At 38.3% G+C, this 25345-nt stretch overlaps 1 protein-coding gene across 1 annotated transcript in view; it reads right to left on the reverse strand.

Moving 5' to 3' along the window:
* ddx21 (DEAD (Asp-Glu-Ala-Asp) box helicase 21) overlaps positions 1–25345 on the reverse strand; it is a 58510-nt gene that overhangs the window by 22005 nt on the left and 11160 nt on the right. Inside the window, exons 3-7 of the mRNA XM_028795978.2 lie at positions 21436–21511; positions 20045–20223; positions 19333–19450; positions 10863–11048; positions 7732–7877 (exon numbers count right to left, since the gene is read on the reverse strand). Of these exons, the coding sequence (XP_028651811.1) occupies positions 7732–7877; positions 10863–11048; positions 19333–19450; positions 20045–20223; positions 21436–21511 (705 nt within the window). The remainder of the gene's footprint in view (positions 1–7731; positions 7878–10862; positions 11049–19332; positions 19451–20044; positions 20224–21435; positions 21512–25345) is intronic.

Consider the following 25345-nt stretch of genomic DNA (forward strand, 5'->3'; position numbering starts at 1 on the left):
AAGGTGAAATTACACTTAGTCTACAACCAGGAATTGACAAGTCAATGTTTTTTGTAATTAGGTCAGATTGCAGAAATAGTTGCAGTAGACCATTTTTTTTTGTGCAAAATTTCACAAACCCATTTTGACCAAGTTACAGTTTAAAGACAACAAAAGTACAGGCAGTCCCCGGGTTATGTACAAGATAGGGACTGTAGGTTGTACTTAAGTTGAATTTGTATGTAAGTCGGAACAGGTACATTATTTTAATAAATGCTATTGTTCACCGACTGTAATAAGTGCTCTGCCAATGAATGATGGAGTTTCACCTCTATTATTTCTACTTTATTTTCAATGGTGATGGTTTTTCTCTTCTTTACTGTATCACCAGCACTTGCATCAGATTTGTGTTTCAGAGACATTCTTGAAGGGTGAAGACAAAAGGTTAAGATGAGCTCTTCTGCACAGCACTGTACAGCTATCACAGCAGGCAGGCATCCCTCGTCAGCACGTCTGGTGTACTGACAAGAGACAACTTCCTGCTATGTACGTAACAGTACAAGCAGGCTTGCTATTGAGAATGAATGGGAGTAGCAAGGGGCGGTTCACCACCCACCTACCACACAGTCACCTCCACTACAGTATGCAGCGTGCATCCGCCCACCAAGAATGAACACGGTGCGGCCAAAGGCGTGTAGTGAACCGCACACCACCGCCCCCATTCAACAGGCAGCCACCTGAAGCACACTACAATGCTACCCCCCGCCGCCCCGTTCACCCTCAATGGCCTCCGTTCAGCCACAACCGAGTCACCGCTTGCAGCATTACCAGCCAGCCACCCATCCTACACCCAAATGCCCTACACCGCTCCATCCAGTCAGGAGCAGTAACTGCGGTGGCGTAGTGGGCGGACAGCGAACCGCCCCATTAAGCCTCCGTCCTGCACACGAGCGATAGCTGTGGCCCCAGTGACTATGGACCACGGGTCACTGCTCGTTTGCCGCCAGGAGCCGCCCGAGGAACACAGGGACACTACACTGCACGAGCAGCAAAATCGCACCCCTCCAGCCACTAATTGCAGCGTCCTCCAGCCAAAGATGACGGAGCAGCAGTTAATGAGGCGCATGCGTCACAGCTGCGGCCTCGTTCGTAAGTCGTAGGTCGGATGTCTGTAACCTGGGGACTACCTGTATTATGAACATATAGAAAACCAAATGGATAAAGCAAAAGAGAAGCAAAAGTGGACAGGTACTTGCACTGAAAAAAATTAACCTAAACAGATGGAATTTACTTGAAGAGTTGAACTGATACTAGAACTATGCCAAGCCAATTTATTTTTCTTATCATGCTCTTTAATAAAATGAAAAAAACTACAAATTTTACACATCACATGATTAACAGAACAACAAATACAAATTAGGATAAACAGGGAATAAACTTCCAGCATTCATCCTACCATTAAAGTAAAGCAAACACAGGGATGGTATCATTAGGATTTAAATTGATACTAATATCGGTACCGATACTTACTGATACTCTTATCGATACTACTCTCCATAATATGGGGGATAATGTGTCACTTGAAGGGGGGGGTGGTAACTGGGGGTAAGGGGTGTTCATCTCCCTACAGTTGTTTTTTTTTATGTATGAAGCATAAATATCAAAATTCAAACACTCATGTAGGGGAATAATTTGGTCAAATAATAGAGTGTAAGAAAGGAGAAAAAAAAACTACAGATTACAGTGACAGTCCAGCATCATTTGATCTACAATACAAACACAGCTTTCATAACTTGTAAACGCCTAATATTGCTCCAAACGTTTGGTTTGACATAACCGACAGGGTGGCCCAGCCTCCAATCAATCCCATGACGTCGCATAGTGTACATGAACTTCCTGAAACGGGCACAGCGATGTATTGACCAACAAGGAGATAATTTTCAGCATCTTCTGTAAATGCGAGTACCAAATCTGATTATCTTTCTCTTCACCACATAATACAGTCATCTCAGTGGAGGCAGGCCACTTTTTCATAGGCCACCCTGTATTTAATGAAAAGTGGTTCTTCAAGTAGCCCTTCATGTCTGACAAACCTGTCCTGTTACTATTCAGTAAGGAATGAAGTTGTGCCCTGACAAAAACTAAAGGAAAAAAAAATCTAAGAAGAGGCCAATTAAGATATTTCTTTAGAAGCGGTTCTAGAAAAAAAGAAAAAAAAAAAAAAACATCTGTAAAATATACTACTCCTCCCACTTCTTTGGAGACTGGTTAAATGGATCAATTAGAGAAACACCAGCAGATGTTTAACTGCCAATTACTCAGTTTACTGGATTGATTAATGCTTACCTCAGTCACTTTTCAACTTATTAAAACACATTTCTTAGGAATTTTGGGCAGTTCAAATGTCATTTTTCATTACCAGAAGGTATTTAACAGACAAAAGTAAATTAAAAATAGAATTACAATGACGTTTATAGAATAAAATAAACTGAATACAACAGGTTCAAAACAAAAATACGTTATTAAATGGACTCAGTTAAAATTAAATACAGCACTAGGTCTTCAACATACACTTCCAGTCAAAAGTTTTAGAACATCTCACTTTCTCCAGTTTTTCTTTAAATGTAATCAGTTGAAATGCAATGAATGACCTAAAATGTTGAAAAGGTAAGCAGTAAACTGCCAGAGGATTACATTTAAAATTTAGGTTAGCAAAAACTGAAAAAAAAAAAAATTCACAATATTACAAACAATATAATACAAATGGACCTTTTCAGGGAACAACTAATAGGTTACAACCTTCAAATGTTCTGCAGCAATTAAAGCAAACTAAGCCTTGCATGTTGAAGCAAACAATTTGAACAGGTGTCCCAACTGCTGTTGATTACTTTAAAACCCTCCAACTGTCTGAAAGCAGAGTTGGAACAGACTGTGTTACTACACCTTCTGAAGTACATGGACAATACTACACTGCAGAAAGTTGTAAATTCCAGTGATAATTGCAAGAAAACAGCAATTAAATGAAATGAGAGAGCAGTATTACCCTCAGAAGTGTAGGCCTTTCATTGAGAGAAATTGCAAAAAAAAAGAAAAAAAAAAAAAAAAAAAGACAGTGAGTCCTGTGTCCTACACAATCCAAAGGCAACTGAAAACTGGAAGGAACTCTGATAGTAAGAGATCTGGCAGACCCAAAGTTACAACCCAATCAGAAGACAAGTTTCTGAGGGTCACCAGCTCACGTGATAGGCACCTCAAAGCACAACAGTTTCCAGCATAGCTTAACAGTGGGTGAAAAAAGCAAGTCTCAGTTTCTACTGTGAAGAGGAGACTTTGTGCTGCAGATTTGACAGGAAGAGTGGCAGTAAGAAAGCCATTCCTTAAAGGACAAAATAGGCATTTGAAATACCAGCTGTGGACTACTGCAGACTGGAAGAAAGTCTTATGGACCGATGAATCAAAATCTGAAATCTTTTGTTCATCATGTAGGGTGTTTGTACGCCATCAAGTTGGTGAAAGGGTGGTTCCTCAGTGTGCGACACCAACTGTCAAACATAAAGGAGGAAGTGTGATGGTCTGGGGTTCTTTTGCTATAGGCAGTGTTAGTGACTCCTGGAGCGTGACTGGCATTCTGATTCAAAAGTGTTACCACAGTTTGGCTGTCATATCAGCATTAGATGGCTACATTAATGAATCAAAAATTTGAATAAAATTTTGTACTCAATGATTCCTTGATATATTTTTTTTTATTGCCATTGTTTACTTATTTTATGCCAATGTAATATTGTCCATGTAGTACTTCAGAGGGTGTAGTAACACAGTCTGTTCCAACTCTGCTTTAAGACAGGCAGAGGGTTTTTGAGTAATCAACACAAGCTGGGACTCCTGTGCAAATTGCTTGCTTCAACTTGCAAGGCTTAATTTACTTTAATTGCTACAGAACATCTATAGGTTAAAATCAATTAGTTGTTACCGGAGAAAGGTCCATTTGTAACATTGTGAAATTTGCTTTATTCAGATTTTGATAACCTAAACTTAAATTTAAACCGCTGGTAGTTTACTGCTTACCTTTTCACTATTTTAGGTCATTCATTACATTTCAACTGATTTAATCTGAAGAAAAAACTGGTAGAACTGAGGTGTTACAATACTTGACAAATGTTTTACAACTTTCATGATAAATCATACAAAGTACAACCCCTGTGAAAAATTATAGAATCACTACTCTTGGAGGACATTCATTCAGCTATTTTACTTTGTTACAAAAAAGCAAAATCACAGATAAGACAAAAAACTATTTTATTTAATAGCTGAATATTCTGGCATTGTAAAAATACACCTCAAAAAATTAAATGATACTATTGTAATTAAAATTTTTTGCTCAGACCAAACTGAGGAAATAATTACAAAATCATTCAATGATGAAGAAAAAATTATGGACTCACCTGGTAATTTGCATTTCTAAAACAAATACCTGCACAATTCTAAACAAGCCAATTGAGTGCTTGCAGATCTAAATGAGCTGTTTGGTTGACTGACAGGAAATAAGGAAGCTGTCAGCTGAAACAACGGAAAGGACTTTAAAACTACTTCTAGGAGGTAATTCAGCATGGAATGTGGAAAAAGATGTTTCACCTCTTTTTGTTGTTCCCTGACAGCTGTGTCTAAAATTTAGAGCAAGTACATAAACAGGAAAGTTGGAAAATGGAAACACAAATAGAAGAAGGAAGAAGTCAGAGCATCAGGACAGAAAACTCAAAGCAATATACCTGAAAAATAGAAAATGCAAAACAAAAGAAATGAAAAACAAATCATCAGACGTAGAACTCAATGTTTGTGACCGAATTGTAAGAAATCGGCTGAAGGAAAAGGGATTTACATACAGAAAAAAGTCAAATGTAAACCATTGGCCAAGAAGCTGATGCTGGAACTTTTGTTTGGTGCAGTTTCAATGAAACATATAAAGATGACTGCCTGGACAAAACAAATAAATTTCCATAATCATTGTTGATACAGGGTTGCATGTCAGGTAAAGGACTAGGTGAGATGGCAATCATTACCTCTACAGTAAATGCACAGATGTACATTGGTATTTTGGACACTTCTCATTCCATCAATCGAAAGTAGGTTTGGTGATCAAGACATTTTTCAGAATAATACATCTTGCCACAGAGCAAAGAGCGTTATATCAACTGAATGACACAACCACCAAACCGTCCAGATCTCAATCTGATTAAAAATTTATGGTGAAAATTAAAAAAAGGCAATAAAGCTCCTTCCTGCAAAGCTGATCTATCAATTGCTATTCAAGAAAATTGGAACCTGATTGATGAATATATATTTTTATTAGTTAAGTCCATGCCTCAAAGAATTCAAGCTATCATAAAGGCCAGGAGAAGTACCAACTGTAACTTTTGGGTTAATGATTCCGTATTTTTTTCCTCATCGTTGAGTGACTCCATAATTTTTTCCTCTACTTGGTCCGATCAAAAAATGTCAAAATGGTCAGCTGCTGAAATAGTTTTGTGTCATATCTGTGATTTGTTTTTATGCAACAAAGTAAAATGGCTGAATGACCATCCACGAGTAAGGATTCCTAATTTTTGTCAGGGGTTGTAATAATGTCTGCAAGTTATAAATTAATAAACCTGTAGCCTTCTGTTTGCAGCCAAGGCACAGTTAATATGCTTTAAAAGTATTATCATGTAGTGCCATTTGAAAATTGTTACTTACGCTAGTATTGCTTTGAAAGACACTCGCGACATTAACTTTCCACGAAAAATTTCCTGATACACTTTTTTTTTTTTTATTAAACAGAAGTGATGCACACTTATATTAACTAGCAGCAATACAAGAATTTCTAAGAATGACTGCAGCTCTCACCCCTATAAACCAAAAAATAGAACTCTAAAGTACTTAAGACAAGGATTTAAAATACATGAAAAAATGCATTTTTACTGTTCCAGTAAATACACAAATCAAAGCATTCCCTTTAATGGTGCAAAAAAGCGTTTTTTGAAGCACATAGAGGGTATGTGACCACTACTGGTAGTAACCCGACTTAATGACTTCCATTCCAACAGTTTCCATAACTGGAAGTACATCCCTTACTTTAAATAATAAAAAAAAAAAATTTCCAAAAGGATAGGTTTAAAACACTCTTAAAACCATTATGTAAATTGCCATGTTGGTCTAGCTTTATTCTTGATTTGGGTGCAAGATGTTTCAGGGTTTAAATCAAAGCCAAGTCGGTCTCACTGTAGTTTGCAGTGTTTTAAAACATGTCTTCAATTTGCCATGAAGTTACCGTTTGTCTAAATGGAAGAAATGCGCTGCTTTTTCTTCTCACATTGTCAACTTTTTACATACGTATAAGGGGAAGTGTTTTTAAGACAGAAAGCTATGCAAAGATTCATAGGAATTTGAAATAAAGTACCTAATCAAATAGTTCCAAGTAGAAATATCTTTTAAAATCTTTTAAAAAATGCCTAGATAACACATTAAGGAAAATGAGCTATTAGTCAAGTTCCTTAGTGTTACACCCAATCATTTACACGGACTGTAAGAACAGTGCTAAAAGTGTTAGTCCTGTGTGTCACTCTGGCAACTGTATACACGCATCTCTCGCAAGCATTAGACCCAAGAATTGCTCAGGCTGTAAAAGTGCCAACAGCGTTAGTGCCGAATGCTGCACAGGAAACAGTATAGGCGTGTCATGCATACGGTGACAAGCTTGAGTGTTACTCGGGCAATGGTGCAGTTACTCGGGCAACGGTGCAGACACAGCCTCTCCTAGCCTCATAATGGCGTCTCGTAAGAAACATTTTTCAGCAACCCAGGTGTTACATGCTCTTGACAGTGATACAAGCAGTGATGATGAAGTCTGTGTCTTCAGGCAGTGAAACTGAAATGGACAGTGAAATCAAAAGTAAATCTAATGAATCCAAAAGTGACGCTTGTGTCAATCACACATATACAGTGTGCTGTTCAAAAGCTGATCAGTCTGGAAAGAAAATCCACAAGCAATCACGTTGTCGTTATCCCGACTGTGACATTGGATAGGTACTTCACTGTGCTTCAAGATAGGAGTATATATGTTCATTCACAATTTGATAGTATATATGGTATTAGTATTACCTTTACTATGATTATTATTCATTATTATTATTTGTACTTTTAGTATTTTGTATATTTTACAGTAGAAAGATCAGATCGAATATGTAATTTTTCAAGACAAAAAATGCAAAGCTTTTTACATGTTTTTTCGAGAAGAAATGCAACGCTAAAGAGATTAACCAAACAAGCTTAGTGGACTGAATGGTCTAATTTCATCTGCCAAACTTATTAGTCACACACTTTTATATATTAACAACTAAATCTCAGGATGACAGATTTACTCATTAACATTAATAAATCAGGTTATTTTAGCAATTTTTCTTCATGAAACATCAATTTTATGGATGTACCTGCAAAAAGAAATATCCAGAGAATTCTTAGGAATTATAAGGTCTTGATTTGGGAAATTAGCAGCATTAGCAAAAGGTTTAAGGAAAACTTGAAAACTAATGTATATAAAGTAAGCTCATATAATGTCTCAGAACTCAAAAAAAAAATTATTCATTTCTGCAACATGGTATTTTGTTCATGTGATTACCCTTGTACTTCATTTACAGTGTATTAGCTTTCACAATTTGAGGTGTTTTCTGGTTGTGAAGCAGCTGTTTTGATTTTAATCAATTTACAACAAACACTTACTTCCACAGTTGTTGCAGTCTTTTTAGTCTTCTTACCAATAAGATCCACTTGCTCAAATTTTGGCCTCATGTATTTCTTAGCAACATCATATACCCAGCTAGGGCATGTAGCTGAGAAGAGCAGGGTCTGTGGATTGTCATCAGAACCTTAAACAAATAATACAATAACATTACATCACATTGTCATGCCACATACAGTGCATCCGGGAAGTATTCACAGCGCATCACTTTTTCCACATTTTGTTACATTACAGCCTTATTCCAAAATGGATTAAATTCATTTTTTTCCTCAGAATTCTACACACAACACCCCATAATGACAACGTGAAAAAAATTTACTTGAGGTTTTTGCAAATTTATTAAAAATAAAAAAACTGAGAAAGCACATGTACATAAGTATTCACAGCCTTTGCCATGAAGCTCGAAATTGAGCTCAGGTGCATCCTGTTTCCCCTGATCATCCTTGATGTTTCTGCAGCTTCATTGGAGTCCACCTGTGGTAAATTCAGTTGATTGGACATGATTTGGAAAGGCACACACCTGTCTATATAAGGTCCCACAGTTGACAGTTCATGTCAGAGCACAAACCAAGCATGAAGTCAAAGGAATTGTCTGTAGACCTCCGAGACAGGATTGTCTCGAGGCACAAATCTGGGGAAGGTTACAAAAAAATTTCTGCTGCTTTGAAGGTCCCAATGAGCACAGTGACCTCCATCATCTGTAAGTGGAAGAAGTTCGAAACCACCAGGACTCTTCCTAGAGCTGGCCGGCCATTTAAATTGTGAGATCGGGGGAGAAGGGCCTTAGTCAGGGAGGTGACCAAGAACCCGATGGTCACTCTGTCAGAGCTCCAGAGGTCCTCTGTGGAGAGAGGAGAACCTTCCAAAAGGACAACCATCTCTGCAGCGATCCACCAATCAGGCCTGTATGGTAGAGTGGCCAGACAGAAGCCAATCCTTAGTAAAAGGCACATGGCAGCCCGCCTGGAGTTTGCCAAAAGGCACCTGAAGGACTCTCAGTCCATGAGAAAGAAAATTCTCTGGTCTGATGAGACAAAGATTGAACTCTTTGATGTGAATGCCTGGTATCACGTTTGGAGGAAACCAGGCACCGCTCATCACCAAGCCAATACCATCCCTACAGTGAAGCATGGTGGTGGCAGCGTCATGCTGTGGGGATGTTTTTCAGCGGCAGGAACTGGGAGACTAGTCAGGATAAAGGGAAAGATGACTGCAGCAATGTACAGAGACAGCCTGGATGAAAACCTGCTCCAGAGCGCTCTTGACCTCAGACTGGGGTGACGGTTCATCTTTCAGCAGGACAACGACCCTAAGCACACAGCCAAGATATCAAAGGAGTGGCTTCAGGACAAAACTGTGAATGTCCTTGAGTGGCCCAGCCAGAGCCCAGACTTGAATCCGATTGAACATCTCTGGAGAGATCTTAAAATGGCTGTGCACCGACGCTTCCCATCCAACCTGATGGAGCTTGAGAGGTGCTGCAAAGAGGAATGGGCGAAACTGGTCAAGGATAGGTGTGCCAAGCTTGTGGCACCATATTCAAAAAGACTTCAGGCTGTAATTGCTGCCAAAGGTGCATCGACAAAGTATTGAGCAAAGGCTGTGAATACTTATGTACATGGGATTTCTCAGTTTGTTTATTTTTAATAAATTTGCAAAAACCTCAAGTAAACTTTTTTCACGTTGTCATTATGGGGTGTTGTGTGTAGAATTCTGAGGAAAAAAATGAATTTAATCCATTTTGGAATAAGGCATAACATAACAAAATGTGGAAAAAGTGATGCGCTGTCAATACTTTCCGGATGCACTGTAAGTTTAATTCAAGCCACTTTATGTAAGCTTCAGACAAAATGAATGAAAACCCTCTGGAAATGCAGGCCTGAAGCATAAAATCTAAATATATAAAATTCTTTTCGCATTTGAAACGGAAATTACGTATGAGCGTTTGAAACGGAAATTATGTATGACCACAGAACATATCGTGTTTGAAAAGGAAATTACGTATGACCACTGAACATATTATAATACACTTTTTTAAATTTCACATACCCACAATGCCACCAAAAAAAAAAATTATTGGGGAACTTGGGAAACCGCCAACATCGACGAAGAGTCAGGTTACACAGAGAAAGTGAGACAGAAGCAGATTGAGAGAGACGGCTCGCTGATCAATGTATACGACAATCACAATTGAGGGCCTCACAAACACCTGAACAACGTGCTGAACAGAATCGAATTCGACAGATACAGTATTCACAGGCTACCACGTCACACAGGCAACAGGGTCTGTATATGGAGGGATTCAATTATAACACTGAAAAAGATTATTGCCTACATCCAAAAGTTACAATAGGAGAAATGGACATCGTGTGTGAGTACTGCCAAGCAAAGAAGTTTAAATTTGAATCACGTGGGATGTGTTGTTCAGATGGCAAGGTGAAATTAACACCTTTAAGCCATCCACCTGAACCGTCGTTGTCTCTTATTTCTGGCACAAATCCACATTCAACTCATTTTCTACAGAACATTAGGAAATACAATTCGTGTTTTCAGATAACATCGTTTCGCACCGCGGCTGCTACCTAAGAGTCTGGGTAATGTATTTTTACTTCTTAAATGTTATATTTTACTATTTAATAATTTATATTTATATGCAATGTGCTTCTTATATATTACTTCACATTCTCATATGATAATGATGTTAATAATGTTTATATTGATTTCTGTGTTATTGTAAATGCTCTTTATTTGTTGAAAAATAAAACTGGTAATTAAACTTATTTTATAAATACTGCATTTTATTTTTTCCCTTGCACTCAGTGAGCGAAGCCACTGGGTAATCAGCTAGTTATATATAAATATAACACATAACTAGGGGGGGGCTTTGCTCTTGGCACAAAGTCTTGTCTCACAGGATATTAAAGTATCTTTCTGAAAAAGTCAGGTCTTGTCCCAGGATTTTTTTTATTATAATAGAGAGATCTATATATATGGGCATTACTGGTCCCCATCCCCCCCCCCCCCCCCCAAAAAAACACACCACTTAATGATACTTAAGTTTTTTCTTTCTCTACTTATATAACGATAGTGCTACAACTTGATTTTGACTTACCTTTTTTGTAGGCAGACAGCAAAATCTCCTCAACCTGCTCAGCAAAGCCCATGTCCAGCATCTGATCAACTTCATCCAGCACCACATGCTTTAACTTTGCCAGGTCTAATTTGTTATTCTGAAGGTGGTCTTTAATACGACCAGGAGTGCCCACTAAGATATCAATTCCACTCCGTATAGCGTCAACTGAAAAAAGAGGTTGAAATAATGCAATAAGTCCATAAACAGTAAAGCAGATAATATTAACAAAATTGTGGGCTTTATATCTAACGTAGGGCTGGGCGGTATGACCAAAATTCTATATCACAGTATTTTTCAAAATTATACCAATTTCACAGTATTCAACTGTATTATTTTCCCCCATGCATGAGTGGATGTTAACCACATTTTCCACTGCAATTACTGCAGTAGACTGGTTAAGAATAACCTATTCCACTGTCATGAGAACTGTACATTGTACAAAAAAACATTTTAATGTGCACACAAGTATTAATACAGGTTTGCATGGCCCCATAAAGTGATAGTTTTCAAGGGGGTGGCACTAATGAAGAGAAGGAATCACACTGCATTACAGTTGGGAGTCAAAATATAGAACCATTTTATTGAACAAATGTTGCAAACAACTTAAAACTATAATTTTGACAACATATTTTCAACCATTCAAATAGGCATTTAGACTTAGTAAAATATCCAGAGGTGCTTGTCAAAAGTTGTATTGCACTGAACATGTCTTAGAAAAGGAATAAAGAGTAAACCTTTTTTGTAAACCAACTACACTTTCTGTTAATGTTAACAATCTCTGTCCACTGACACGTTAGCTATATGGATTGTAATGGTGTTGGTTATCTCGATCCACTGCTTGCTTTTTTTGTCGTAGGCAGTCCTCTTGCAAATGCATCTACAAGTGAAGTCTGACTTGAATGTCCTCTAGCTTTTTCAGTTTTACCTGAGGACGTGGAGGGTGCCAATCTTAGTTCCATACATTCATGGTACTCCAAAGCATGTTTGCAGCTAAGGTGGTCCAGCAAATTGCTCGTGTTACCGCCTCCAGCGACAACTTTAGCTCAAAAGCATTTGCAGTAAATAGTTGTTTGGTCCACATCCGACCTTTTAAAACCAAAATCTCCAGACAACAAACGTGGCTCCTTTTTTCGGCAAAAGTTCTTCTGTCACATCATGTTCAACTTTATCGTCTGCTACAGCTTCAGTTTCAGAATGTTCTCTGTCAATTTTCACCACTCAATACCTCCACTAACTAGCGGTGTAGCAGTGAAAAAAGTCCCCCCTTAACACTAGAATTACCAGAGCCTACGAAAAAACTCGTAAATCCGTCCCACCTTAAATCGCGTCTTAAATCCGTTTGCACCTCTCCGCCAGAATCCTTTGTCATCTAAATGTGCTGATAAAGCTACTAGCAGCCAGCTATTCCATCCCCCCACCGACTTAGAATGAACTTCTCTCCTAGCTCAAGCCTTGCCTTGATTTGATTACCTGGGATTGAAGTGGAGTTTTACAGTGGAAATAATTCTAGCGTTATTTGGAATACACGCATTTCATGTGTGTTCCATTTCTATAGTTGGCTGCGCAAACACATTTTTAAAACAGAAACGTTTTTCATATTCTAATAGTAAATGACAAAATGTAGGCATAAACTATATAACGTATGAAGCCTGAAGTCCATATATCAAAGAAACACTTTCACAAAAGGTACAAATAAAAGAACACGTGCGCCTTCATGCAAAAAAAAAAAAAAAAAAAAAAAGCCGCGTTAGCATGCCACATTGACTTTCTTACTACAACCGCAGCGGTGGCGTAATGGTATCAGCCCCTGACTGGGAATCACAGGGTGGCGAGTTCGATTCCGCACGGCTCCACTTCGAAATATTAACTGCTCTTATTCTTACAATTTTAGAATAACAATATAAATTTGATTTCAGTCTGTAACAGGCGGTGTAACTTATGATACTGGTAAAGGTTAGCTTTTTTTTTTTTTTTTTTTTAATTCACTTTTCATTCTCGCAGTCACATTCAGAATCAATCCATACAACCCCATCTGACACAGCTGGTTTCACATAAATAAAAGTGCACTTTTATTCAAGACTATAACCGAAGAATAAAGAAAGCAAGTTACAGTTGGTGGTTGATACAACAGCTTGCGTGGTGCAATGTTAAGAACTGCTGATTTCCGATCCGTGCTATATAAAATCATCACATTCAAATATTAACAGTTCCCACACACCCAAGGTCCGCCATTCCTACATTTACAACATGTGTACTTGTTGCAGTGTACACACCTCTCTGTGCTATGGTTCCTATTACAGTGAATGAGCACCTGACACTGTACTTTCTTCCCTGGGGGAAGCTGAGGTCTTAGAACGGAAGTTTGTTGACGCTGTATCATCTTTTCTTTTTCCATCGCCTTTTCCTGTAAGAAGCGACGACGAAGTTCCTCTGCAAGGTGAGCCATGAACACTCTTCTTTTCTCAGCAGACCCCGTGCATGCCTTATACAGTACGTGTGCGTTCATCGCTGCTAGGTCAAGGATGTTGTACAACACAGCAACCGGCCACCTGCGTGTTCCTGTGCGCACTGAACAAGCACGCGCCGTCTGGTCCATGATGTCAACGCCACGCTGGGGAAAAAAGAAAGACAAATATATGTGACATTTTGAAGAAATCATTTTATCACCAGAAGAGCACCAGAATACTTCGTCACACTAATATTTTTTTCATTAGCATACCTTCATGTGGTTGTAGTCTGTGACCGTGTTTGTTTTTTTTTTTTTTTTATCTTGCCCAATCTCCACATCATGGTGCATTGTGCTGAGAATGCAGACAGACTTCATCTTTTTGGGCACATACACTGTCAGCATGGCACTGGGAGATCTAAACACCAGCGTGGAGAATTGTTCGTGTACTGAACTGACTTTAGCTGCAGGTGGAAGTTCCCGTCGCACTTTATTCATGGTGCCAAGCAGAGCTGTATTGCGGTGCAGCAGTCTATTAGCCAGCGAAAGTGACGTGAAGAAGTTGTCTGTTGTTGCGGTTCTGCCTTTTTGGATTGCGGCAGATTTGGAGACAAAGTACATGTGCAATGCCACTCCTTATTTAGGAAAAGATCCCAGTCGTCCCACGGGAGAAAGACTTTCCGAGTCTGTGGTCATAAAGCTTATGGAGCCATTTCTGGACAAAGGCAGAACCGTAACAACAGACAACTTCTTCACGTCACTTTCGCTGGCTAATAGACTGCTGCACCGCAATACAGCTCTGCTTGGCACCATGAATAAAGTGCGACGGGAACTTCCACCTGCAGCTAAAGTCAGTTCAGTACACGAACAATTCTCCACGCTGGTGTTTAGATCTCCCAGTGCCATGCTGACAGTGTATGTGCCCAAAAAGATGAAGTCTGTCTGCATTCTCAGCACAATGCACCATGATGTGGAGATTGGGCAAGATAAAAAAAAAAAAAAAAACAAACACGGTCACAGACTACAACCACATGAAGGTATGCTAATGAAAAAAATATTAGTGTGACGAAGTATTCTGGTGCTCTTCTGGTGATAAAATGATTTCTTCAAAATGTCACATATATTTGTCTTTCTTTTTTCCCCAGCGTGGCGTTGACATCATGGACCAGACGGCGCGTGCTTGTTCAGTGCGCACAGGAACACGCAGGTGGCCGGTTGCTGTGTTGTACAACATCCTTGACCTAGCAGCGATGAACGCACACGTACTGTATAAGGCATGCACGGGGTCCGCTGAGAAAAGAAGAGTGTTCATGGCTCACCTTGCAGAGGAACTTCGTCGTCGCTTCTTACAGGAAAAGGCGATGGAAAAAGAAAAGATGATACAGCGTCAACAAACTTCCGTTCTAAGACCTCAGCTTCCCCCAGGGAAGAAAGTACAGTGTCAGGTGCTCATTCACTGTAATAGGAACCATAGCACAGAGAGGTGTGTACACTGCAACAAGTACACATGTTGTAAATGTAGGAATGGCGGACCTTGGGTGTGTGGGAACTGTTAATATTTGAATGTGATGATTTTATATAGCACGGATCGGAAATCAGCAGTTCTTAACATTGCACCACGCAAGCTGTTGTATCAACCACCAACTGTAACTTGCTTTCTTTATTCTTCGGTTATAGTCTTGAATAAAAGTGCACTTTTATTTATGTGAAACCAGCTGTGTCAGATGGGGTTGTATGGATTGATTCTGAATGTGACTGCGAGAATGAAAAGTGAATTAAAAAAAAAAAAAAAAAAAAAGCTAACCTTTACCAGTATCATAAGTTACACCGCCTGTTACAGACTGAAATCAAATTTATATTGTTATTCTAAAATTGTAAGAATAAGAGCAGTTAATATTTCGAAGTGGAGCCGTGCGGAATCGAACTCGCCACCCTATGATTCCCAGTCAGGGGCTGATACCATTACGCCACCGCTGCGGTTGTAGTAAGAAAGTCAATGTGGCATGCTAACGCGGCTTTTTTTTTTTTTTTTTTTTTTTGCATGAAGGCGCACGTGTTCTTTTATTTGTACCTTTTGTGAAAGTGTTTCTTTGATATATGGACTTCAGGCTTCATACGTTATATAGTTTATGCCTACATTTTGTCATTTACTATTAGAATATGAAAAACGTTTCTGTTTTAAAAATGTGTTTGCGCAGCCAACTATAGAAATGGAACACACATGAAATGCGTGTATTCCAAATAACGCTAGAATTATTTCCACTGTAAAACTCCACTTCAATCCCAGGTAATCAAATCAAGGCAAGGCTTGAGCTAGGAGAGAAGTTCATTCTAAGTCGGTGGGGGGATGGAATAGCTGGCTGCTAGTAGCTTTATCAGCACATTTAGATGACAAAGGATTCTGGCGGAGAGGTGCAAACGGATTTAAGACGCGATTTAAGGTGGGACGGATTTACGAGTTTTTTCGTAGGCTCTGGTAATTCTAGTGTTAAAACAGTTTCCCGCTGCACCACATTCTGAACGTTATTTAGGCTATTTAAACCGGTATTGCAGTATAAGAAAAATACATAACAAAAATTAAACGGTTTTCGGTATGAACTGGTATACCTCCCAGCACTAATCTAACGTAGAAGAAAACCTAACTATAAAGATAGTTAACATTTACATTTTTTTTAATTACTTCAGTTTTCCATCTCACCATAATGATTTGCCCTGTTAATACAGCATGTTCACTTCCATTTCTGAGTACAGAATGTAATGCCTTATTACTTGTGCAGTTTTGCTTTTAAAGCTCCTTCCAAAGTGATTTCACAATAAGGTACATAGGAGATGGAGCAATAGCTTTTGCCAATATTCTTTGCAGAAAATGTCCCTTTAATGAAACCAGTTTCACCCAAACATGTTAAGAGTTTACAGTGCAAATAAACAAAGACTTTCCATCTTAAATTAAATTAGCATTACCAATAAAAAGGATTGATACTAAAGAAAATATGTTTGGTTGAATTCCATTTGTAATTGAGAAAAAAAAAGAATGCAAAACCCATCAAAGAATTATAGTGAATAAACAAATCAGTGCTGGATTAATGTTTGGGAAGCTAGGGGATTTTTAAAAAAAATAAAATAAATAAATAAATAAATAAAAACCTCCCTTAGCTGGCGCTTGGTTGGGGGGAGGGGAGAGGGAGAAACTACCTTTTTTTCCCCGTCTTTCAGCAGACTGCACATTTGATGCATTAATAGCTCCATCTGGTGGTCAATTTAAACAAACCTTACATTAAAAGGTAAGGGACCCATTTATTTAAAAAAAAATTTAAAAAATTAAGGTACGAGGACTTATAACTTAATATCAACATCTCTCTATATATTTAGCTATCTATATTATTATTCTATATATCTATACACACACAAAATATCCAACGTTTGTCTGTCTGCTTTTCACAAGAGAACTACTTAAAGGATTTAGATTGGTTTTTTTCTATAATTTGCTTGAACATTCCGGTTGATTTTGCGACATCTCTCATTGCTCTATGTATCGTAGTTTGCTTGTGGTACAAATTTATTTGCACTAACTCGAGACAAGCAGTAGGCCAAGGGGAGTAGGGCTGGGCCCTACTCACTCACTTGCCAGCCTCAGGATGTACCTTACCTCCACTTAGCTAGCGAACAAGAGAACTACTTAACGGACTTAGATCTGGTTTTTTTCTATAACTTGCTTGAACATTGCAGTTGATTTTACGACTTCTCTCATCGCGCCAAAAATCATAGTTCACTTCCAGGAGGGATATATTTTTGCCAATCCAAGACAGAGGCTGCAGGGGTGGGGTTTGAAGCATGATGTCAGGAGTGGCGAGCTGGGCAGGGCCCTCACTGTCCTGATTCACTACTATGTGGGCAGAGCCACGGGGGACGGCTAGTATAGTCTAAAATTAAAAAAAAATAAAAAAAAATTGTGTGGTAATATATTAACCAATTAGTAATTGTCAAACAGCCATAGTAATAAACTAATATGCATATTTTACACTACACAGTGACAATCTTTTTTTGTGGTTATGAGTGCTTCTTCCATTTTTGTGCAAGTTTCCTTTGCTATATTTATTCACAAAATATTTTTTGTTGCCCTACAAGCAGTGTCAAACACACCAAGGGGTCCCCTTGAAAGGCCATGTTTTTGAGTTTGGGTTGGGAAGGTGACAGACTCCATTCGATAAGTGTTTCCACCTGAAGTGGATAAGAAGGCATAAGGTGACAAGCAATGATATCATCTAGGCAATGTCAGGGGCAATTAATTAATTGGTGGAGTTTCCACTTAATCTAAATAATGTGAATTCATAGAAAAAAGAAAACAGTAGAAAAACAATACTATGTAAATAAGTTACAATGTGCTCAATGCACCAAGTGTCTGTACATAAGGAGGAGCGGGGACAAAGTACATGTTCTAACAGGGGCAAGAAATTTAATTAAACACAATGGATGTGGTAATTGTGTTGAAAAAATAAAAAAATTAATAAACACAGCAAAGCAGTACATAGAGAAACTGAAAAAAAAAAATAAAGGTAGGAAGCACAGCAGGCACAAAAAATAAAAAATAAAAAGGTACTTTGCGAGACAAAATATAACATTGACTGTTGATGCAGATAGCTTAGATATAATTGAATGTGTAAAACAACTATTCTACTGTAAACTTTATAACCAGCTTTATCCAGATAAATTTAAAATAAGGGCAATACAATCCTAATCCTTTCAAAAGCTGTTTATACATGTCAGGATCACTAAACTTGAGTGCAGGTTACATGCCTCGTCCTTTATACAGAATTGGGGAAACTCGTCTAGCTGTCCATGTGATAAGTGCTCCATGGCCCAATGCAGATTTAAAAAAAACAAAAAAAAAATCATACACAATCCCGCCAACCCTCACCATCACCGTCCTTATGAGAGACAGTATATAGCTCTACACTGGCACAGGAGGAGACTGCAGTCCGAGAAAGGTGGGTCATGGCCAGATACAAGTGAGAAGCAAAAATTTACACATTAGCAAAGGGCATCATTTCCAGAATCTGAGAAGTCCAGTGGTGCTTAGATTTTATTAAGGTGATCTCATCTTAATTGGTCCAAAAGACCTCTCTTCAATTCCATAACTCAATCTAAAGAGATTCGCATTTCCTGTTTAAATGCTTCCGGAATAATTGGCATGCATCATAACAATACGTTAGCAAAAAATGTGTTGTCTGCACACTAAGCAAATGGGCATGGATTATACACCACGGTTAATGAGTAAAGTCCACCCCAGATGTTTTTCTTTTTTTTTTTTTTTGTAATTGTACAGTATTGGTTGCCATCATATCATCCACAGTATCTTTTAAAAAAAAACAAAAAAAAAAAACAAGTTTTCTCAGTTATCAATACAAAACACATGGGATAAATAAAATATTTTCAGGTGAAGTATTTCTTTAAAGAAAAATATTTAGTAAGGTCTAACATTTAACAGGTTTTATTGAGTACTAGTGACTTATCTTAGAGTACTTAAGGAAGAACTTGATAACATACAGTATGTTAAAAAAAGATGGGGGGAATTATGTTGTACAATGAAGAAAATCAGTAAAAACTGAGAAAAAAGGTTACATTTTAAACTGGCTTATTAAATAAATGATAAAATCAATACATGTTAAAAGTACATTAGTACAGTACTTTTCATCTGTTTTCTTTAAAAGTTTGACTTAATGATATTATAGGATGAATAAGAATCTATGAAAAAATGCAAAAAGAAAAGGCAGTTGTGTAAACGTGTACAGACAAAGCTGGATAAGAGTAAATTTCTCATATTAGATGGGTTTTTATTCACACAAAAGCCAACAGATATGGGAAACAAATTAACATGTAGTACGACAGATAATCATAGACCAACATTCTTTTAAAAAAAAAAAAAAAGTGAATAAGACTGATAAGTTTTGATGAGAACATAACTCAAGTTCAAAATAAAACACATTTGTAAATACAAACACTCACTTTGAGGGTTGTAAGCAGTTCCACCATAAAAGCATGCTATTGCCAGTTTTCTGGTTACATCTTTGAAATCTTTTGCCACTTGAATAGCCAGCTCTCTTGTTGGGGTGAGAACCAAAACCTAAAAAAAGCAAACAACATATGGCAAATTTGAAATAAAACATTAAAATAATTCAAATGCATTGTAGAATTTTACAATATAAAACAATTGTTTTCCTGGTTGATAATATGTAGGTTTGCAACCTGCTTGGAGTACACGTTTATGGAACAAAATTACATTCAATTGTAATTAAACATTTCAAACTTATGCCTTACTGTTTTATTCATTCAGTTATTTGCATGAATGAATTCTGCAACTAGGCTCTTCATTGTGGCATATGAAAGACTGGTCTTAGTACATGATAAATAGGTAAGAATGACTCTACAAAGGCATAATCTTCTCCATAAATTAGAAATTCAATGAAAGTACATTTCTGCACATCTCAGGAGAATTTAACATGCATCACCTCAACTACATGTGGCCAGCACATTTTCAAACTTACAAAAATAACTTGGCTTTAATAAAATGAATTCAGCAGTACTTGCATAAATACCTAGAGCTTTTAATTGTAGTACAGTAAAGCATAACATTTTTGATTAATCTAGAATTAAAACGGCTCCAAAAAAGTAAATGACATTTATATTAATGTGTAAGAGAATAAAACAGTCATTCTACCTTTGGGGCCCTCCCCCTTTTTCTTTCCAAGGCATCAGACTGGAGTTTTTCAATCAGAGGAATAGCAAAGGAAAAGGTTTTCCCAGTTCCTGTGCGAGCTTGAGCAATCACATCACTCCCGTCATACACATAGTTAAAGGTTTTGGCTTGAATATCAAACAAATATGTAACGCCCCTCTCTGAAAAACAAAATGCAAACAGTATTTAATAATGGCACTTTCCTCCTGCCTCTTCTTAACTTTTTATTAAAACAACTGGGCAAAAATAAAAATCAGCTGTTTTACAAATTCATATACATCAAGTACGTCCCATAAACAAAAAAGGCTTCCTGGCCAGGTAAAGAACTACCCATGCAGGCTGGGATGCCAGCCAACCCGTTATCGCCTGTGACAATATTGATAATTAATAAAAATTTAAACATTAAAAATGAGCACTAATGTAGTGTTACTGTAGAAACACATAGTACAGTATTTAATGCAGTTATTTTTGTTTATGGCTCAGCCTCTTTAATACAACTTATGTTCTTACATTTGGGGAACATGACCAGGACACAGACAGGCAGACACGTTTAAACCACCCCGTACACGTTTATTATACATATCCATATTTACAGAAAGTGCTCACAAGCCCAAAGTCCTGGCCACAACACACAATGCCTTCTCTCCTTCAGGCCGCCTCCTTGCCTCCTCCCAGACCTCGTCCTGCTTCCACCCAACTCAAGTCCTGAATGAAGGGAGGCGGCCCCTTTTATAATCACCCGGATGTGCTCCAAGTGCTTACCGGCAATCTTCTGCCGGCACTCCCCAGTGTGGCGGAAGTGCCGTCTGTGTACCCAGAAGCACTCCGGGTGTCCCCGATCCTCTTCTCCCCAGCACTTCTGGGTGTGGCAGAAGTGCTGAGGTCCAGGGCTCCCAAGGCATTGGGGCGCCCCCTGCCGATGACCACGGGCCCCTACAGGGATGAGCTTCCAAGCTCTGTACCCGTGGTTCCCATAGCCGCCAGGGCGGTCGCTCCCACGTGGTCTGGGGAAGGCGGATGCCTGTTATCTGCTTAAGATAAACTTCGTACTTGGTATAAATAGCACAATATCAATCTGTAGATATTGGCATGAACTCAATGAAAAGTTTAAATGCTCCTATAAAGTGACTGCAGTAGACTAAGGCTTGGGATTATCAAACCAATGTATAGCCTGTAAAAGCATGTCCCAGAGGAAGTTAACAATAACTAGTAAAAAGAGTTTTTTTAAAAATCAGCAGATAATGAGAGATGCTTAGAGGAAATGCCAGAAACACTGCAACAAAACAAACAGTTTTACAGGAAAGTTAATGAACACAAAATAATCATCTAACCAGTCACATGGAAAAAATGCCTTCTCAAATCAATTTCAGTACCTTTCAAAAGATTTACAGTTTCTTGAGAAATCCTAAAATTAGAAAAAGCACCCTCTTTTTGTTCTGGAGTTTCTTCCTGAAAATGAAGAAGAAAAAAAAAAAGAATAATTATGCTTGAATTTTCATAAACACCACAGATATTTTGATCTAAACACCACTCCACTAACCAAAAAAATAATACTGCATTGAAATATTAAGACTAAGTTCTACACAAAGATTATAAATGAAAAAATTGGAAGTTGATTTCAAAGTACAAGGAGGACTTATTTAATCTCATTAGTTTTTAAGTTTACACTCAAATTATAAATTCACCATCTTCAATTTAAGATTAGGCATCAGCACAAGAAAGTGGCTGGGCAATAAATATCAGACTTTCTAATATTCAAGTATGACAGTGATTAGGTCACAAGTAGGTATACTAGTTTTACTGTAGTTTGCATTTTAGGATATTCATTTACAATATATTGTAAAATGAATTATATAAAAAAGCTAACTAGTAAAAAAATTACTCCAGAATACAGCAATATTTGTGTCAATGAAAGTAGCTGAAAGGTAAAGAGATCCACTCCTTCATGCAGACAATGTGTGGTCTAACAACCTAGGAGCTTAGGAATCATTCAGTAATGTCAGAAAACAGCACCCCATACACAGTATACTTACAGTGCATCCGGAAAGTATTCACAGCGCATCACTTTTTCCACATTTTGTTATGTTACAGCCTTCTTCCAAAATGGATTAAATTCATTTTTTTCCCTCAGAATTCTACACACAATACCCCATAATGGCAACGTCAAAAAAGTTTACTTGAGGTTTTTGCAAATTTATTAAAAATAAAAAAACTGAGAAATCTCATGTACATAAGTATTCACAGCCTTTGCTCAATACTTTGTCGATGCACCTTTGGCAGCAATTACAGCCTCAAGTCTTTTTGAATATGATGCCACAAGCTCGGCACACCTATCCTTGGCCAGTTTCGCCCATTCCTCTTTGCAGCACCTCTCAAGCTCCATCAGGTTGGATGGGAAGCGTCAGTGCACATCAATTTTAAGATCTCTCAAGAGATGTTCAATCTGATTCAAGTCTGTGCTCTGGCTGGGCCACTCAAGGACATTCACAGATGTCGCCCCAGTCTGAGGTCAAGAGTGCTCTGGAGCAGGTTTTCATCCAAGATGTCTCTGTACATTGCTGCAGTCATCTTTCCCTTTATCCTGACTAGTCATGCTTGGTTTGTGCTCTGAGATGAACTGTCAACTGTGGGACCTTATATAAACAGGTGTGTGCCTTTCCAAATCATGTCCAATCAAATGAATTTACCACAGGTGGACTCCAATTAAACTGCAGAAACATCTCAAGGATGATCATGGGAAACAGGATGCACTTGAGCTTAATTTTGAGCTTCATGGCAAAGGCTGTGAATACTTATGTACATGTACTTTCTCAATTTTTTTATTTTTAATAAATTTGCAAAAACCTCAAGTAAATTTTTTTCACGTTGTCATTATGGGGTGTTGTGTATAGAATTCTGAGGAAAAAATGAATTTAACTCTTTTAGGGCGGATGTCGACTTTTGTCGACAGGAGGGGTTGAAGGCGAATGTCGACAAAAGTCGACATCCAGGGATAGGGGGCGACAATCAGCTGTTAATGGCGACAAATCTCACTGTCACGTCACAGGCATTCCCTCTGTGCTTGGAGGAATGCTAGACTCGTTGATTCGGCAAATAAACATTGCGTGTGCGTGAGTTGCGAAATGTAAACAAAGGCAAGATGGCACCGACATGTGAAAAGGAAACGAAGCAAGTGCAGAAAAGAAAACACTTGGCAGACGATGTTTTGCGCATTATCGCGGCGTCGGACTCTTGAATTTTCAGAATCGGACTTTATTGGCAGTGATCAGGAGATCGAGCAAGAGAGCTAGAAGCAGGCATCAGCTGATCAGACACCAGCCGATGCCGCGCCAGCGGATCTGCTGCCAGTTGAGTGCCTTCGCGCAGCCGATGCATCTACGGCAAGGTTCGCATGGGATAAATACACAGACATTGATCCGTTGAGAGCTGATCTGGCTACCGGAGTTTACAAGACAGCATGGCTTGCTGTTGGACACGACAGATCACCAGCTGCTGTACTTCAGGCTGCTCTCTCCTGATGCTGCTTTTCAGCTACTGTCAGACGAGACAAACAGGTAGGCAGAGATTTTTTTTGAATCGCGGGCTGCGTTTGCATCGCATTCTCGTTTTTCAAAGTGGAAACCCACAACGAAAGACGAGATGAAGCGCGCTGTGGCATTACAAATAGAGATGGGACAGAACTGGTGATATAACTTCAGGGAGCATTGGTCCAAACGTGTTTTGTCCCCTGGTGGCTTAGGTACATGCTGCTGCAAAGTTTTATTCACTTCTGTAATAAACAGAAGCAAATCCCATGGGGTGAGCCAGGCTATAATGCCATACATAAAGTTCATAAAGTTTCAGAAGATGAAAAGAGGTGACAATACGGTTTTCATGCAGGCAGAAAACTTGGTGGCAGTGGCATGGCACGATGGCAAATGGGTGACTTGTCTCTCTACAGTACACACTGACAATATATGTGAGAAAGTGCAGCAACAGACAATTGAAAAATAGGCACCAAAGCAACACATATTGTAAGGAGTGCAATGTGGCAATGACTGAAATTGGCTGCTTTGAGCGAGATCAGACTTTGCTGTGTAAAATGTATGTGATATGTATGTGAAATCATAGAGTATGCAGGCTCATACAACATGCAAGACAGTAACATTTGTCAAAAGTAAATATTTTTTGTTGATTTGATATGTTAAACAATTGCTTTGTGTTCTTTTTTAAAAAATGTTAGTTTTTGGAAAAATATTCAGCCCTGGGAGAAAAGAAACAAAAAAAAAATTAGCCCTAAAAGAGTTAATCCATTTTGGAATAAGGCTAACATAACAAAATGTGGAAAAAGTGATGCGCTGTGAATACTTTCCGGAAGCACTGTATGTGTATCAGAATTATTTCATTGCAGTCAATTCAGGTATCACTGCACACTATCAAATTAAAATTGTTAGTGGCAGGTATATTATACTGTGGGCACCATTTACATCATCACACTTGTGTCTAGCAGCTTAATCACAGAATATTTTGTAAAAGCACAGGGGAAACACAGAAGAGGAGTACAGTGTGGCAGGCTACAACAGTGGACAACTCACAAGTTCCAGTAGTGACCATTCAAAAGAATTGCTTACTGTACAGAGACTTTATACACTTTATCATTAGTATGCAATCTGCGATTAACTGTCAAAAGTTCTGCAAACTGTGGCCACCAGTTTCCAACCCACAGTGCAAAAAAAAAACAAAAAATAACCACTAACTGAAGAATATATGCAGCAGGTGCAAGTCTTATGTCCCATTTTGCAAATAAATTTTAAACTGTTGTGAGTCCCAAACAATTTGCTTATTTTGAAAGATGCCCCTTTGCTTTCAACAGCAGTGCTTTATACTACCAAGTTAAAGTGCGCAGGAGACCCCAGAATGTTCAACTCCGGCAAAGTCTTACATTAAGGCAACATGCCCCCCTTCAAATATGTTGTGCAGCTCCATGACATCAAAGTATGGCTTCTTATGTATCCTATTGTCAAACTGAATCTACTAAATGCTTTTTTTTTTTTTTTTTTTCTCATTTAGTCCAGCAATTGAATAAGGAAATATAATGCATGCTTGTAATAAGAAAACTAGCAAGTTCTCTGTACTAAATACAAAGCTTACAATTCACTATAGGAGTCACACCTATTATAAAAATACGTTTTAATATCAAATCCTGGAAGGCAAAAAAAGGTTTTGTTATTATCATTTAAATAAATTCACATTTACCCTCTGAATTTACTAGGCATGGTTGCAGTTGTCAATCCTAACACAAAT

This window comes from Erpetoichthys calabaricus, chromosome 2, assembly GCF_900747795.2.
Source record: "Erpetoichthys calabaricus chromosome 2, fErpCal1.3, whole genome shotgun sequence".
Classification (NCBI taxonomy): domain Eukaryota; kingdom Metazoa; phylum Chordata; class Cladistia; order Polypteriformes; family Polypteridae; genus Erpetoichthys; species Erpetoichthys calabaricus.